Source organism: Cataglyphis hispanica, chromosome 2, assembly GCF_021464435.1.
Source record: "Cataglyphis hispanica isolate Lineage 1 chromosome 2, ULB_Chis1_1.0, whole genome shotgun sequence".
NCBI classification, from domain to species: Eukaryota; Metazoa; Arthropoda; class Insecta; order Hymenoptera; family Formicidae; genus Cataglyphis; species Cataglyphis hispanica.
The window spans coordinates 6,725,993-6,739,637 of record NC_065955.1 but is presented as its reverse complement, the minus strand read 5'-3'; the positions used below and the strand labels follow the sequence as shown (position 1 = coordinate 6,739,637).

Below are 13,645 nucleotides of genomic sequence, written 5' to 3'. Positions count from 1 at the left end.
CGGATTATATACTTTGCAGCAATTTCATCCCCAGTCGAAGACCCTTGCGTTCCTTCACCCTGCGGTCCCAACGCGGAATGCTCGAATGGTATTTGTAATTGTATACCTGAATTCCAAGGAAATCCATATATAGGTTGTCGTCCGGAATGCGTTCTAAATGCCGACTGTCCTCGCGATAGAGCGTGCATGCGTAATAAATGTCTGGACCCGTGCCCTGGAGCTTGTGCCTTTAACGCATTATGCACAGTGATCGGTCACGTTCCTATGTGTAATTGTCCAGGAAATATGACCGGCAATGCATTTAGTCAATGCACACCTTTACAAGGTACATGAAACTCCCATTGTAAAGTGACAAAAATAGCTTTCAAATGCTGCGAAATTATGTAAAGCACTCTTTTGTGAATGATTTCCGAAGATTCAATGCCCGTTATTTTTATGTATCAGATATGCCACCCGCTAATCCATGTGTTCCTTCTCCCTGTGGACCAAATAGCGAATGTCGCGTTATAAACAATCAAGCGGTTTGTTCCTGTGTAAGAGGATATCTAGGTAGTCCCCCGACCTGCAGACCTGAATGCATAGTCAGCACGGATTGTCCGCAGAATGAGGCTTGTAGCAATCAGAAGTGTACAAACCCTTGTCTAGGAAGTTGCGGATTAAATGCCTTGTGTCATGTAGTGAATCACAATCCGATTTGCGTTTGTCCTCCTCTTCAAACGGGTGATCCTTTTGTTAGATGTTACCAAGAACGTAAGTACGCTTAAGTTACATCAGTATTTACGGTCAATATAATCCCGTGGAATTTTTGTACTTTTTCTTTGTCTTTTTGTAAATCAAATTTTGCAATTTTTAGCTCAACAGTTACCCTTACCTTCCTCGCCATGTAAACCAAATCCGTGCGGTCCGAATTCGCACTGCCAAGCACGCGATGACCAATCTGTATGCACATGTTTACCCGATTTCGTCGGCAATCCGCCTAATTGCAGAGCAGAGTGCGTCAGTAATAGCGAATGTGCTAATCACTTGGCTTGCATCAATCAAAAATGTCAGAATCCGTGCGTTGGTTCTTGCGGTGCGAATGCAAATTGTCACGTTGTTAGTCATACCCCAATGTGTTCTTGCGTGGATGGTTTCACCGGTGATCCATTCACGCAATGCATTTTCAGAGAACGTAAGTACCATTTAGATTGATATATCGATTTATCAATATGTCAATATATTGACTCATCGACATATCAGAAACTGATTATTAAAACTGATATAATGTCGGTGATTCGCCAAACTTCCAAATGTTGTAGACGCAAAAGAACATATCTTATATCAATTATTGCGAGTAAACATAGAAATCATCTTTATGTGTCTAGTATTGAAATCAGATTGAAATCACCGAATTATATCGATTTTGATATCTGGTTTATAGGATTGGGAAAATTACTTTATAAAAGTAATTTAATATAATAGCAGAAAATAATAGGTCATTACAACTTTCATTACTTTTTACGCTACTACAAGGCTAAGTTATATATAAAACATACACAGAAAATTTATATTTGTTAAATATCTTGCTTATATTAAAATATAACAATATATCATATAAACTGATATAATTTCGATATTGATATAAAGTATATAATTATTTTCGTAATAATTTTTAGAATACTAATATCTTCATAAAAATACTTAAAAAAAATTGCAAGAGGATTTTATTTTCTAAAGAACTCCAAATTCTAGGTGTAAATAAAGAAGGGTATTTTTTTAGCTTTTAAATATAGATTTAATATAGCCAAAATCGCCTTTTTATTCCTTTAACTTTATAAAATTTCAAAATCCTAAGATATGCTAATTTACAAATAAAATTTATTTATAATACAAAAGTTTATAAAAATGATTTAAAATTAAAGTTAAATTTTATCTAAAAATTGTCTATTACTTCTTTAAAAAATTTAATACTCTATGTGTGTTTATTTATAAATCATGCTACGTAGGTTTAAAAAGTATGATAAAAAACGTTAAAAGTAATTATTAAATTCGTTACTGATTAACGAAAAAAGGTAATAAAATTAATTTTTTCGTCACAGACGAAATTTGTAATAATGTTGCAAGCAACGCGTTATTTCCCAACCCTATTATGATTCATACGAAGACATATTTCTCTTTTTTCATTATAAATTCCATTTCTTATTGATGTCATCTTTTAGCCACACCATTATCGCCTGCAACAGTTGATCCATGTAGCCCCTCTCCTTGCGGCTCCAATGCAGTCTGCAAGGAATTCAACGGTGCCGGTTCGTGTACATGCTTACAGAACTATATCGGTAACCCGTACGAAGGATGCAGACCGGAATGCGTTCTAAATTCGGATTGTCCTGCCAATCTGGCTTGCATAAATACAAAATGTAGAGATCCATGTCCGGGATCGTGCGGACGCAACGCATTATGCCAAGTAATCAATCACATGCCGGTGTGCAATTGCTATCCCAGATATACCGGCAACGCTTTCTTATATTGCAATCTGATAGAAATAGGTGCGATATATTGTGAAATTGAATATACTCATCATTTTTCGCACAATTATCAGTTAGAAGAAATATTCATTTGATGAAAAATGTATTATAAAATTTTTAGAAGGAGAAGATGCTGTTAGTAATCCCTGCGAACCATCACCTTGTGGGCCTAATAGCTTGTGTCGTGTAGTGGGTGGTACGAGCGTCTGCACTTGTTTACCCACCTTCTTGAGCAGCCCACCAAATTGTCGCCCCGAGTGTACTGTTAGCGCCGAATGCGCCTTCAATCTGGCATGCATCTCGAATAAATGTAGCGATCCTTGTCGTGGTTCTAGATTGTGCGGTTCTAATGCGAGATGTGAAACGATCAATCATAATCCTATATGTTCGTGCCCACCTAGTTTTACCGGCGATCCATTCATTGCCTGTTTTGATATGCCACGTAAGGAAACATTTATCATTAAATCAATTCTTAAAAAACCAAGAAAACTTTTTTTAAAATTCTGATTCGAGTATATTGTTCCAAAAAATTTTGTCTAGCTTTGCGCATTTTTGGTTTTAAAATACGAGATACATCTTAGATATACAATGTCTTTCGGTCTTGCAAATATTAATAATTCTTTTCTCTTTTATGAAATTAAATTTCTAATTTATTGTTTCAATCAGAAGAACCATATTGAAATTTTATTGAAGGCATTAGAAAGCTTGCGAATAAGAATCTTAACAAACATATTTTTATCTCCATAGCTAAAGATGAAGAACCTCGTCCATTTGTGAATCCTTGCGCACCTTCACCCTGCGGACCTTTCTCGGAATGCCGTGACATTAACGGTCAAGCATCATGCGCTTGTTTATTGACATATATAGGAACACCACCTAATTGCAGGCCTGAATGTACAATTAATTCAGAATGCTCGACTAATCAGGCATGTATACAGAGAAAATGTCGAAATCCTTGCGATGGAGTTTGCGGTGTAGGAGCAACTTGTAACGTGCATCGTCACACACCCGTATGTTCTTGTCTCACTGGATTTACCGGGGATCCATTCGTAATGTGTAGACAAATTCCCGAGGAAGGTAAGATTTAATCTGTTAAAAAATATTTAGGCTATCGACATACGTATTATAAAAGTAAGCAAATTTGATAATTTGAAAAATATCTCACACACTTAAAATCATTTGAGTTCACTCCAAATTGAATATTAAAATTTATATTCCTCAGATACAACACTCGCACCAACGGATCCGTGCTTAAATTGTGGCCCAAATACGCAATGCTTTAACGGCGTATGTTCTTGCCTTCCCGAGTATCAAAAAGATCCATACTTTGGATGTCGTCCGGAATGTATACTGAATTCTGATTGTCCGAATGACAGAGCTTGCATTAAGAACAAGTGTCGGAATCCATGCGATCTCGGAATCTGCGGTCTTAATGCCTTGTGCTCGGTCGGAAATCACATACCAGTCTGCACTTGCGCGCCAAAAATGTCCGGCAACGCCTTTATAATGTGCTCCCCAATAGAAGGTACCTATTCGAGCGATCAATATCAAAATGTGTCGATTATTTCAAACAATCGATAATTTTGTAATTGAATTGTTATCTTTCTCTTTCTCTTCTAATCGCCCTCTTCTTAATATTTACATAGAATCGATAACGAAAGATCCGTGCAATCCGACACCATGTGGACCAAATAGCCAATGTCGAAAGATAAAGGAACAAGCTGTTTGTTCTTGTCTGGCTGGATATTTGGACGCACCACCCAATTGTCGAGCTGAGTGTATTATCAGTTCTGATTGTCCCGCTAACATGGCCTGCAATAATCGGAAATGCATAGATCCTTGCCCTGGAACATGTGGCATTAGAGCGCAATGTGTAGTTGTCAATCACAATCCGATTTGTTCTTGTCCCTCCGAGTTGACCGGTGATCCTTTCACTCAGTGCATCCCGAGACGTGAGTAATTTAAAGAAGTATAATGTACTCGCCAATCGTTGAATGATATTTAGGGAAACATTGAATTCTTTATTTTTTCCAACAGCAACAGAATCACCATTACCGGTTAATCCCTGCGTTCCATCTCCATGTGGAATTAACAGTAAATGCGAAATTATAAACAACGCGCATTCATGTTCCTGTTTGCCAGAATTCATTGGCACTCCGCCGAATTGTAGACCGGAATGCGTTAGTAATAGCGAGTGTTCCACGCACTTAGCGTGTATTAATCAGAAATGTCGCGATCCATGTCCAGGCTCTTGCGGTATTAATTCTGATTGTCGAGTGATAAGCCATACTCCTATGTGCACTTGTCTTGCCGGATTCGAAGGAGATCCATTCGTGCTATGTAATCCCAAACAAAGTAAGTCGCGTATTCATATCTAGGATTTAGAATCACAAGATACATATCCAATTACAGATATTCCATATAACAAACTTTTAATTTTTAACATTGAATAAATGGCAGTTGCTTTAAACTTTCTCTTATTAAAAGATAAAGTAAAATTAATTGAGAACGAAGATATATACTATTGTTTAGATATATACTATTATATATATATACTACTATATATATATATATATATATATATATATATATATATATACTAGATATATACTATTATATATATACTATTATATATATTTTTAGATATATACTATTTTTATACTATTATTTATATTTGTATATATTAATGTTTCTACATAATTTATATATTTTATGCACATAATTGATCGTTATTTTATTACGTATGCTATTTATATGTCAAAATTATACTTTGTTATGTAACAATTTTTTAAGTTTATTTTTTAATATCTGTGATTATGAAAATGTATCCGGTGATTCTGAAATATTTGATAATTTACTACATCAATAAATGTTATTTTAAGAGCATCTGAACATATCTAATATTATAATAAATTTTTATAGGCGACGTCATAAATGCCCTAAAACCAACACCTTGTATTCCATCACCGTGCGGCTTTAATGCGATATGTCGCGAATTAAACGGTGTTGGTTCTTGCATATGTCTATCGGATTATATAGGAAATCCATACGAAGGCTGTCGTCCCGAATGTACAATAAATTCCGATTGTACCGCAGATCGTGCATGTATCGGATCAAAGTGTCAAAATCCTTGTCCAGGTTTTTGTGGGTACAATGCAATTTGTCAAGTAGTGAATCACGTTCCGTTATGCACATGCCAACCTGGCTACAGCGGCAATCCGTTTATCTCCTGTAACAGATTTGTACAAGATACGAGTAAGTTATTTAGAAATTCGCGTAGAAGACTTCCGGTTTGATATAATCTGATAATTTTAGTTTGCGAAGAATTTATCAAAATATTTTACTTTTAAAACTAATAATCTTGCAATTAATTACAATCCAAGTATCTGTACAAGATAAATTGCACAGATAATTAATAATAAGTTAATTATATATAAATTACACAATATTTTTAATAGTTTTCTGCAATTATACCATTTAATTTTATTGGTAAATCGGAATTGTCATGTACAATCTAATTTAAAAAATCTTTTTTTTAGCGGTAGAACGTAATCCGTGCAGCTACTCTCCCTGTGGACTTAACAGTCAGTGTCGCGAATTAAACGGTCAAGCAGTATGCTCCTGTATAGATACATTTATCGGATCCCCGCCACATTGTCACGCAGAATGCACTGTTAGCTCCGATTGCCCCGTAAACCGTGCATGCAAAAATCGCAAATGTATCGATCCATGTCCCGGTATTTGTGGCATCAACGCAAGATGCGAAGTGATAAATCATAGTCCGATTTGTAGTTGTAATCAAGGTTTTACTGGCGATCCCTTCGTAACGTGCTTCCAAACGCGTAAGTACGCATATAAAATACGAATTGCTTGTTTAAAGCATCAGTTTTACAATATTTAATTTAAAAAAGCTTTTTAAAATAAAATTTTTTTTCTTGCCTTTGGTTCTTTTTTAATAGAACAAAATGTCACGCGTTTTTCAAAGTGAGCGATGTTTTAATTAAAGAATATAACGCAGATTTTTGGCACAAATATAATAAAAATTATTCGTTCACAGAGGTAGACCAAGATATACCTATGACGCCACAAAATCCGTGCGTTCCATCTCCCTGTGGTCCATTCGCCACGTGTCGTGAGAGCGGCTACGCAAACGTGCCGACATGCACATGTTTGGAAAATTATATCGGTAGCCCTCCAAACTGTCGGCCAGAATGTACCGTGGATTCTGAATGCAGTAGCGATAGAGCATGTTTGAGACAAAAATGTCGAGATCCATGCCCCGGTTCTTGCGGTATCGGAGCGCAATGTCTCGTGGTTAATCACATGGCTGTCTGTCTTTGTCCGAAGGGTTACACCGGAGATGCGTTTGCTAATTGCTTCCCAGAACCTCCTCGTAAGCTTTTGACATTCATTTATAATACATCACTCATATCATTGAAAAGAAAAAAATGAAGAAATAAATAGATTTTTTTTATACATTTCTATGATCAAGCATTGATAAAAATAAATCACGATTTATGTCAATTGTATAAACATTCTGATAAATTTTGATGAGATAGAATATATTATAATATCTCTATCTTATATGACGGTGATTGATTATAAAATAATGATATAATGAAATGTTTTAAAACAAAACATTATATTTTGTGCCTTTAGTATTCTGTCTTTAAGAGAGCATATTTATTCAAGATGCATAATGATATTTGCAGCTGTACTACAAGATCCTTGTAATCCATCCCCATGCGGAGCCAATGCGATGTGTCGTGATGGCACGTGTACCTGTCTGCCCGAGCATCATGGTGATCCTTATACCGCATGTCGACCCGAATGCGTGCAAAATCCAGATTGCCCGTTAGATAAGGTCTGCGTTCGTAATAAGTGCTTCGACCCATGTACAGGAATTTGCGGGCAGAACGCAAAGTGTACAGTAATAAATCACACCCCGATGTGCGCTTGTGCAGACGGAATGTCTGGCAATGCATTTGCGGCGTGTTATCCGATCGTTCAAGGTAAATCCATCGATAATTGAATGTTTTATGCGTATGCCGGAAATAAATATTGGCACTTGATTTTTTTATGGAAATCTTATACGTCGCAAAAGATTTAATCTGCCGAGAAACTTCTTTCAACAATTTCGGCAATAACACTCTTGCAGATCCCACCGTCATCGAGAATCCGTGTAATCCATCGCCCTGCGGTCCAAACAGTCGATGTCAGAGTTTTAATAATCAAGCAGTATGTATGTGTATAACTGGATTCATAGGAAATCCGCCCGCTTGCCGTCCCGAATGCGTAGTGAATACTGATTGCGCCTTAAACGAAGCTTGCATCAATACAAAATGCGACAATCCTTGTCTCGGTGCGTGTGGTATTTCCGCTCGTTGCCAAGTATTGAATCACAATCCAATCTGCAGCTGTCCTCCCGTATTTACCGGCGATCCATTCGTACGTTGCATACCAAGACGTAGGTTTTCTTTTCTTATTTTCAAAAACCTTTATGTATACACATTCAATCAGTAGCAACAAACTGTATTTTTGTCTTAAAGCGGAGGATGTACCAAAACCGATAAATCCATGCCAACCTTCGCCCTGCGGTCCTAATGCCCAGTGTCAAGTCGTCAACGATTCACCGTCTTGCTCTTGCATGCCCGAGTTTGTTGGAACACCACCAAGTTGCAGGCCAGAATGCATTAGTAACAGCGAATGTCCGAGTCAGATGGCGTGTATCAATCGCAAGTGCAGAAATCCATGCTCTGGATCTTGCCATTCCTTAGCCACTTGCTATGTCGTTAATCATGTGCCAGCCTGTACGTGTCCTACCGGTTATACAGGCGATCCATTTGTTCAATGCATAATCATGCCCAGTAAGTAATTTGTAGCTTTGACTTTTTTTTAAGTATCCTTTTTTTTACAAATAGTGCTGATCAAATTATAATAGAATTCTTGTTATTGTTATATTTGTTTTTTTTTTAATTAACAAGAATTTTATTATACTCGCGCGCGAGTATAATCAATTGTTACGGATAGGATTAAGCGTTATATTTTTTAGGCGTACTATCGGCACCGAATCAGCCTTGCCAACCATCCCCTTGTGGAACAAACGCCGTATGTAGAGAACAAAACGGCGTCGGTTCTTGTACATGCTTGCCTGAATATATTGGAAATCCTTATCAAGGGTGTCGTCCTGAATGTACCATTTCTTCGGATTGTCCCGCAAATTTAGCTTGCATCGGATCCAAGTGTCAGAATCCATGTCCCGGTTCGTGCGGTGTGAATACTAATTGCCAAGTTGTCAACAATATCCCTGTCTGCACTTGCATTCCAGGCTACACCGGCAATCCGTATATAAATTGCGTTTATCAGGCTCTTGACAGTAAGTAATATTTAAAAACGTGCAGTATTATAGAGAGTATAATTAATATTTTAAACATACCATTATAGTTTCTGATGAAAAACGTGATCCGTGCAAACCTTCTCCTTGCGGCCCCAACAGTCAATGCACCATTAATAATGATCAAGCTGTCTGCTCGTGTTTGCGTGAATTTATTGGAACTCCGCCAAATTGTAGACCGGAGTGTTTAGTAAATTCAGAATGTGGATCAAACCGAGCATGCATGAATAAGAAATGTATAGATCCGTGCATCGGTACCTGTGGCCGTGACGCTCAGTGCAAAGTCATACATCATAGTCCAATTTGTGTATGCGCGAACGCCTTCACGGGCGATCCGTTCATCTACTGCTTTGCAATGCCAAGTATGTTTTACACAGAATACAATATGTATGCGCTCTTGTAAAATTTAGAAACATGTAACAAAAAAAAAAAATTAATTTGATTTTAATTTTAATCGTATTCAATTTTCGCGCATTTTTGGATAAAAATATATGAATATATTCTCTGTACTTTTCTACAGTGCCGAAACCAGAAGAGCAATACCCGAAAGATCCGTGTTTGCCATCACCTTGCGGACCTAACTCTCTATGTAGAGCTATTGGTGATGCACCAGCGTGCAGTTGCATGCAAAATTACATTGGTGTTCCACCCAATTGTCGACCCGAGTGTTCAATAAATTCGGATTGTCCCGCTGATAAAGCTTGCATCAGAGAAAAATGTAGAGATCCTTGTCCAGGTTCGTGCGGTCTCTTGGCACGTTGTTCGGTGATCAATCATACACCGTCCTGCATGTGTCCCGAAGGATACACTGGCGATCCCTTCGTCAGTTGCAACACTTTGCCTCAGATATCTCGTAAGAATTCTATTTTACATGATATTATTACCATCGACAAATTAGTAAGCACTTCAAATCGCCGCAATCCAATTTATATACGCATTTCAGTACCGCCTCCAGACCGATGTAACCCATCACCGTGCGGTCAAAATGCTCGATGTAATGATGGAGTCTGCACATGCATATCCGAATATTTCGGGGATCCGTATGCCGGCTGTCGACCGGAATGCGTCATTAATACCGATTGTCCTCGCGACAAGGCATGCATACTCCACAAGTGTCGCGATCCGTGCGTCGGAACATGTGGCTTTAATGCGGAATGCAATGTCATTAATCATTTACCCATGTGTAGTTGCCCGAGAAATATGACCGGTAACGCATTCATTTCATGCACAGCTCTTCAAGGTATGTATATTCCAAACGCGAGAGCGATATTTTATAGCTCGCCGTTTTTTATCCTGTCCATTCGTGAATATCTCCCTACACGATTATACAGTAATTGTTATTAAATAGATTCAATCATCGTGGAACAACAACCGTGCAATCCATCCCCTTGCGGTCCGAACAGTCACTGTCGTGTGTTGAACGGTCAGGCAATTTGTGCGTGCATCGTCGGATTTAAAGGGATTCCGCCGTCCTGCAGACCGGAATGTCTCATAAGTGCCGATTGCGCCCGTAATAAAGCCTGCAGCAATCAAAAGTGCATCGATCCGTGCCTCGGTGCGTGCGGATTAACCGCGCAATGTACCGTCGTAAATCACAATCCTATATGCAGCTGCCCGTCACTGTACATAGGAGATCCATTCATCCAATGCGTACCGCAACGTAAGAATTTCATGCAACCAGGAGATTTATGTCGTTATGTTATATAATATCGAAATTGACTGATCATTCCTTGTATAAATTGTAGTAGAAGAACCAAAGCCACCGGTAAATCCTTGTCAACCCTCACCTTGCGGCTCGAACGCGGTATGCCAAGTTGTTAATGACGCCCCATCATGCTCGTGTCTGCCTCAGTTTGTCGGAATTCCGCCTAGGTGCAGACCAGAATGTATCAGTAACAGCGAATGTCCCAGTCAACAGGCTTGTATTAATCAGAAGTGCCGGGATCCTTGTCCGGGATCGTGCGGCAGGAACGCGGAATGTAGAACCGTTAGTCACACCCCGATGTGCATTTGCGTCAGTGATTTTACCGGCGATCCATTTATTCAATGTAATCCCCGACCAAGTAAGTTTCGAAGAATTGTAGCATATATCGTGGAAAATGCATTTTATAATTTTTATGATATTATTCTTTATAGAAAATTCCACGAAATAAAAATGTTAGATATATATAATAATCGCGTTTGGTAAAATACTTTACGATTCTCTATTTTAGTTGATACACCGCTTGTTCCGCTAAATCCTTGTCAACCGTCACCGTGTGGTGCAAACGCAATGTGTCGCGAGGTTTTCAATTCGGTGTCCTGCATTTGTTTGCCCGATTTCTATGGAAATCCATACGAGGGTTGTAGACCCGAGTGCATAATCAACTCCGATTGTACATCTAATCAAGCTTGCGTAAGAAACAAGTGTCAGGATCCGTGTCCGGGAACATGTGGTGTCAATGCAATTTGCGAAGTTATCAATCATATACCGACGTGTAGTTGTCGGTCAAGATTCACCGGAGATCCGTTCAGATACTGTGGACCCATGCAAGATACTCGTAAGTGTATAATGTCTGTCGATCACATTTACCTTTATATATTATCATACCTCGTGATTGATCTCGCACAGTTCCGGCACCGATAGATGACCCTTGCAATCCATCACCGTGCGGTCCAAACAGCCAATGTCTTAATGTAAATGGAAAAGCTAGTTGTTCGTGTCTGTCGACTTACCAAGGAACTCCTCCCGCCTGCAAAGCAGAATGTGTCGTTAGTACGGAATGCCCCATGAATCGTGCGTGCATCAATCGAAAATGCATTGATCCATGTCCAGGTGTGTGCGGCGTCAACGCCAAATGCGATGTCTTGTCTCATAGTCCGTTTTGCAGCTGTAGATCCGATCAGGTCGGAGATCCCTTCGTCAAGTGTTTCGACATGCCCCGTAAGTCCCCGGAATTCGCGTTGACAAAACGCGTTTTGTACGCGAAAATCCTATGTTATTTTATCTTCTTTCAGTAACGCCTACGCCATCGATACAAGTCAACCCTTGCGTCCCATCGCCTTGTGGTCCGTTTTCCACGTGTCAAGACAGAGGAGGTTATCCGTCTTGCACGTGCATGTCTAATTACATCGGATCGCCACCTTATTGCCGTGCCGAATGTTCTATTAATTCTGATTGCACCAGCAATAAAGCTTGTATCAGAGAGAAATGCAAAGACCCTTGTCCCGGATCCTGTGGCGTTAATGCTTTGTGTACCGTGATCAATCATACCCCAGCTTGCACATGTCCTGATGGATACACGGGCGATCCCTTCCGCAATTGTTACCTGGCGCCCATGCGTAAGAATTTTCATTAAATTATATTGTTTGCGTCATTATTTTTATAATAAGAAAACAATTATTATTATTTACGTTTTACGTCTCCCGATACAGATATTTCACCAGTAGCAACAGACCCGTGTAATCCGTCACCATGTGGACTCAATGCCGAGTGCCATAACGGCATCTGCAATTGTATACCCGAATATCGCGGCAATCCATATCTAGAGTGTCGACCGGAGTGTGTGCAAAATTCCGACTGTCCGCACGATAAAGCTTGTGCGAATAATAAGTGCATAAATCCCTGCAATGGAATTTGCGGTCAAAATGCGGAATGCGCTGTCGTTAATCATGTAGCCACATGTAGCTGCATCCAAGATTATGAAGGTGACCCGTTCACGCTTTGTAAACGTGTACAAAGTGAGTGTTATCTTTTGTTTTCTCTTCAAAAAAAACCCTGTTATTAGAAGAAACTAATTTAACCATCTTATCGTCTCGATAGCACGTGTCAAACCCTGTGAACCCTCTCCCTGCGGACCTAATAGCATCTGTCGCGAATACGGCGATCAAGCTTCCTGTTCTTGTCTACTCGGTTATTTGGGAGTCCCGCCGAGCTGTCGACCCGAATGTCTCGTTAACACCGATTGTGAGCAGAGCAAGACTTGCGTGAATACAAGATGCCGTAATCCTTGTGAAAATGCTTGCGGACAGAACGCACTGTGCATAACGCGAAATCACAATCCCATTTGCAGGTGTCCCGATCAACATTCCGGTGATCCGTTCGTCTATTGTTTCCCCATAAGTAAGTAATTACTCCTCCCAATAAAGGTATTCTAGATAGTGCAGAGATGCTTAAAAATGTCACAAAAATGTTTGAAAAGAGGCGTTTTAATCCGTAAGAAAGCATCATTTAGACATCTTTGTGATGTTTTCTTCAGTCATCTTTGTATTATCGCAAATGTTTCCTCCCTGATTTTTTGAAACAAATAATAAATTTTTTTTTTTCATTGCCAGCAACATCGGATGTAGAACCCAGGGACCCATGTTACCCCTCACCATGTGGATTGAACTCGCAATGCGTGGTATCCGCCGATAATAAACCCTCCTGCTCCTGTATACAAAACTACATAGGATCTCCACCCAATTGTGAACCCGAATGTCGTGCAAACAGCGAATGTCCCACCAATCAAGCATGCATTAGACAGAAATGCACCGAACCGTGCATTGGATTGTGCGGATTCAATGCATTGTGCCAAGTTACTTTGCACCAAGCCCAATGCACCTGTCCCGAATCATACACTGGAGACCCATTCACAGTTTGCTCTCAGATCATATGTAAGAAAATTCCCGCTATCTTAGGGTATCGACCTCTGATAAATATTATCTCGGCATTTTGATCTTTAAAACCTGATTTTTTTTTCATCTCTAATGTAAATATTATATTGTA

At 39.2% G+C, this 13,645-nt stretch overlaps 1 protein-coding gene across 1 annotated transcript in view; it reads left to right on the top strand.

Annotated features, from left to right (window-relative positions):
* LOC126858991 (uncharacterized) overlaps positions 1-13,645 on the top strand; it is a 71,065-nt gene that overhangs the window by 46,490 nt on the left and 10,930 nt on the right. Inside the window, exons 79-105 of the mRNA XM_050609805.1 lie at positions 20-325; positions 445-750; positions 854-1,171; positions 2,199-2,525; positions 2,626-2,946; positions 3,252-3,581; positions 3,727-4,029; positions 4,151-4,456; positions 4,542-4,859; positions 5,427-5,759; positions 6,044-6,346; positions 6,562-6,897; positions 7,217-7,516; positions 7,663-7,971; positions 8,054-8,371; positions 8,557-8,880; positions 8,949-9,260; positions 9,419-9,751; positions 9,842-10,138; positions 10,247-10,558; positions 10,644-10,961; positions 11,112-11,438; positions 11,510-11,821; positions 11,896-12,219; positions 12,313-12,618; positions 12,701-13,000; positions 13,213-13,533. Coding sequence (XP_050465762.1) covers positions 20-325; positions 445-750; positions 854-1,171; positions 2,199-2,525; positions 2,626-2,946; positions 3,252-3,581; positions 3,727-4,029; positions 4,151-4,456; positions 4,542-4,859; positions 5,427-5,759; positions 6,044-6,346; positions 6,562-6,897; positions 7,217-7,516; positions 7,663-7,971; positions 8,054-8,371; positions 8,557-8,880; positions 8,949-9,260; positions 9,419-9,751; positions 9,842-10,138; positions 10,247-10,558; positions 10,644-10,961; positions 11,112-11,438; positions 11,510-11,821; positions 11,896-12,219; positions 12,313-12,618; positions 12,701-13,000; positions 13,213-13,533 — 8,520 coding nt within the window. The remainder of the gene's footprint in view (positions 1-19; positions 326-444; positions 751-853; positions 1,172-2,198; positions 2,526-2,625; positions 2,947-3,251; positions 3,582-3,726; positions 4,030-4,150; positions 4,457-4,541; positions 4,860-5,426; positions 5,760-6,043; positions 6,347-6,561; positions 6,898-7,216; positions 7,517-7,662; positions 7,972-8,053; positions 8,372-8,556; positions 8,881-8,948; positions 9,261-9,418; positions 9,752-9,841; positions 10,139-10,246; positions 10,559-10,643; positions 10,962-11,111; positions 11,439-11,509; positions 11,822-11,895; positions 12,220-12,312; positions 12,619-12,700; positions 13,001-13,212; positions 13,534-13,645) is intronic.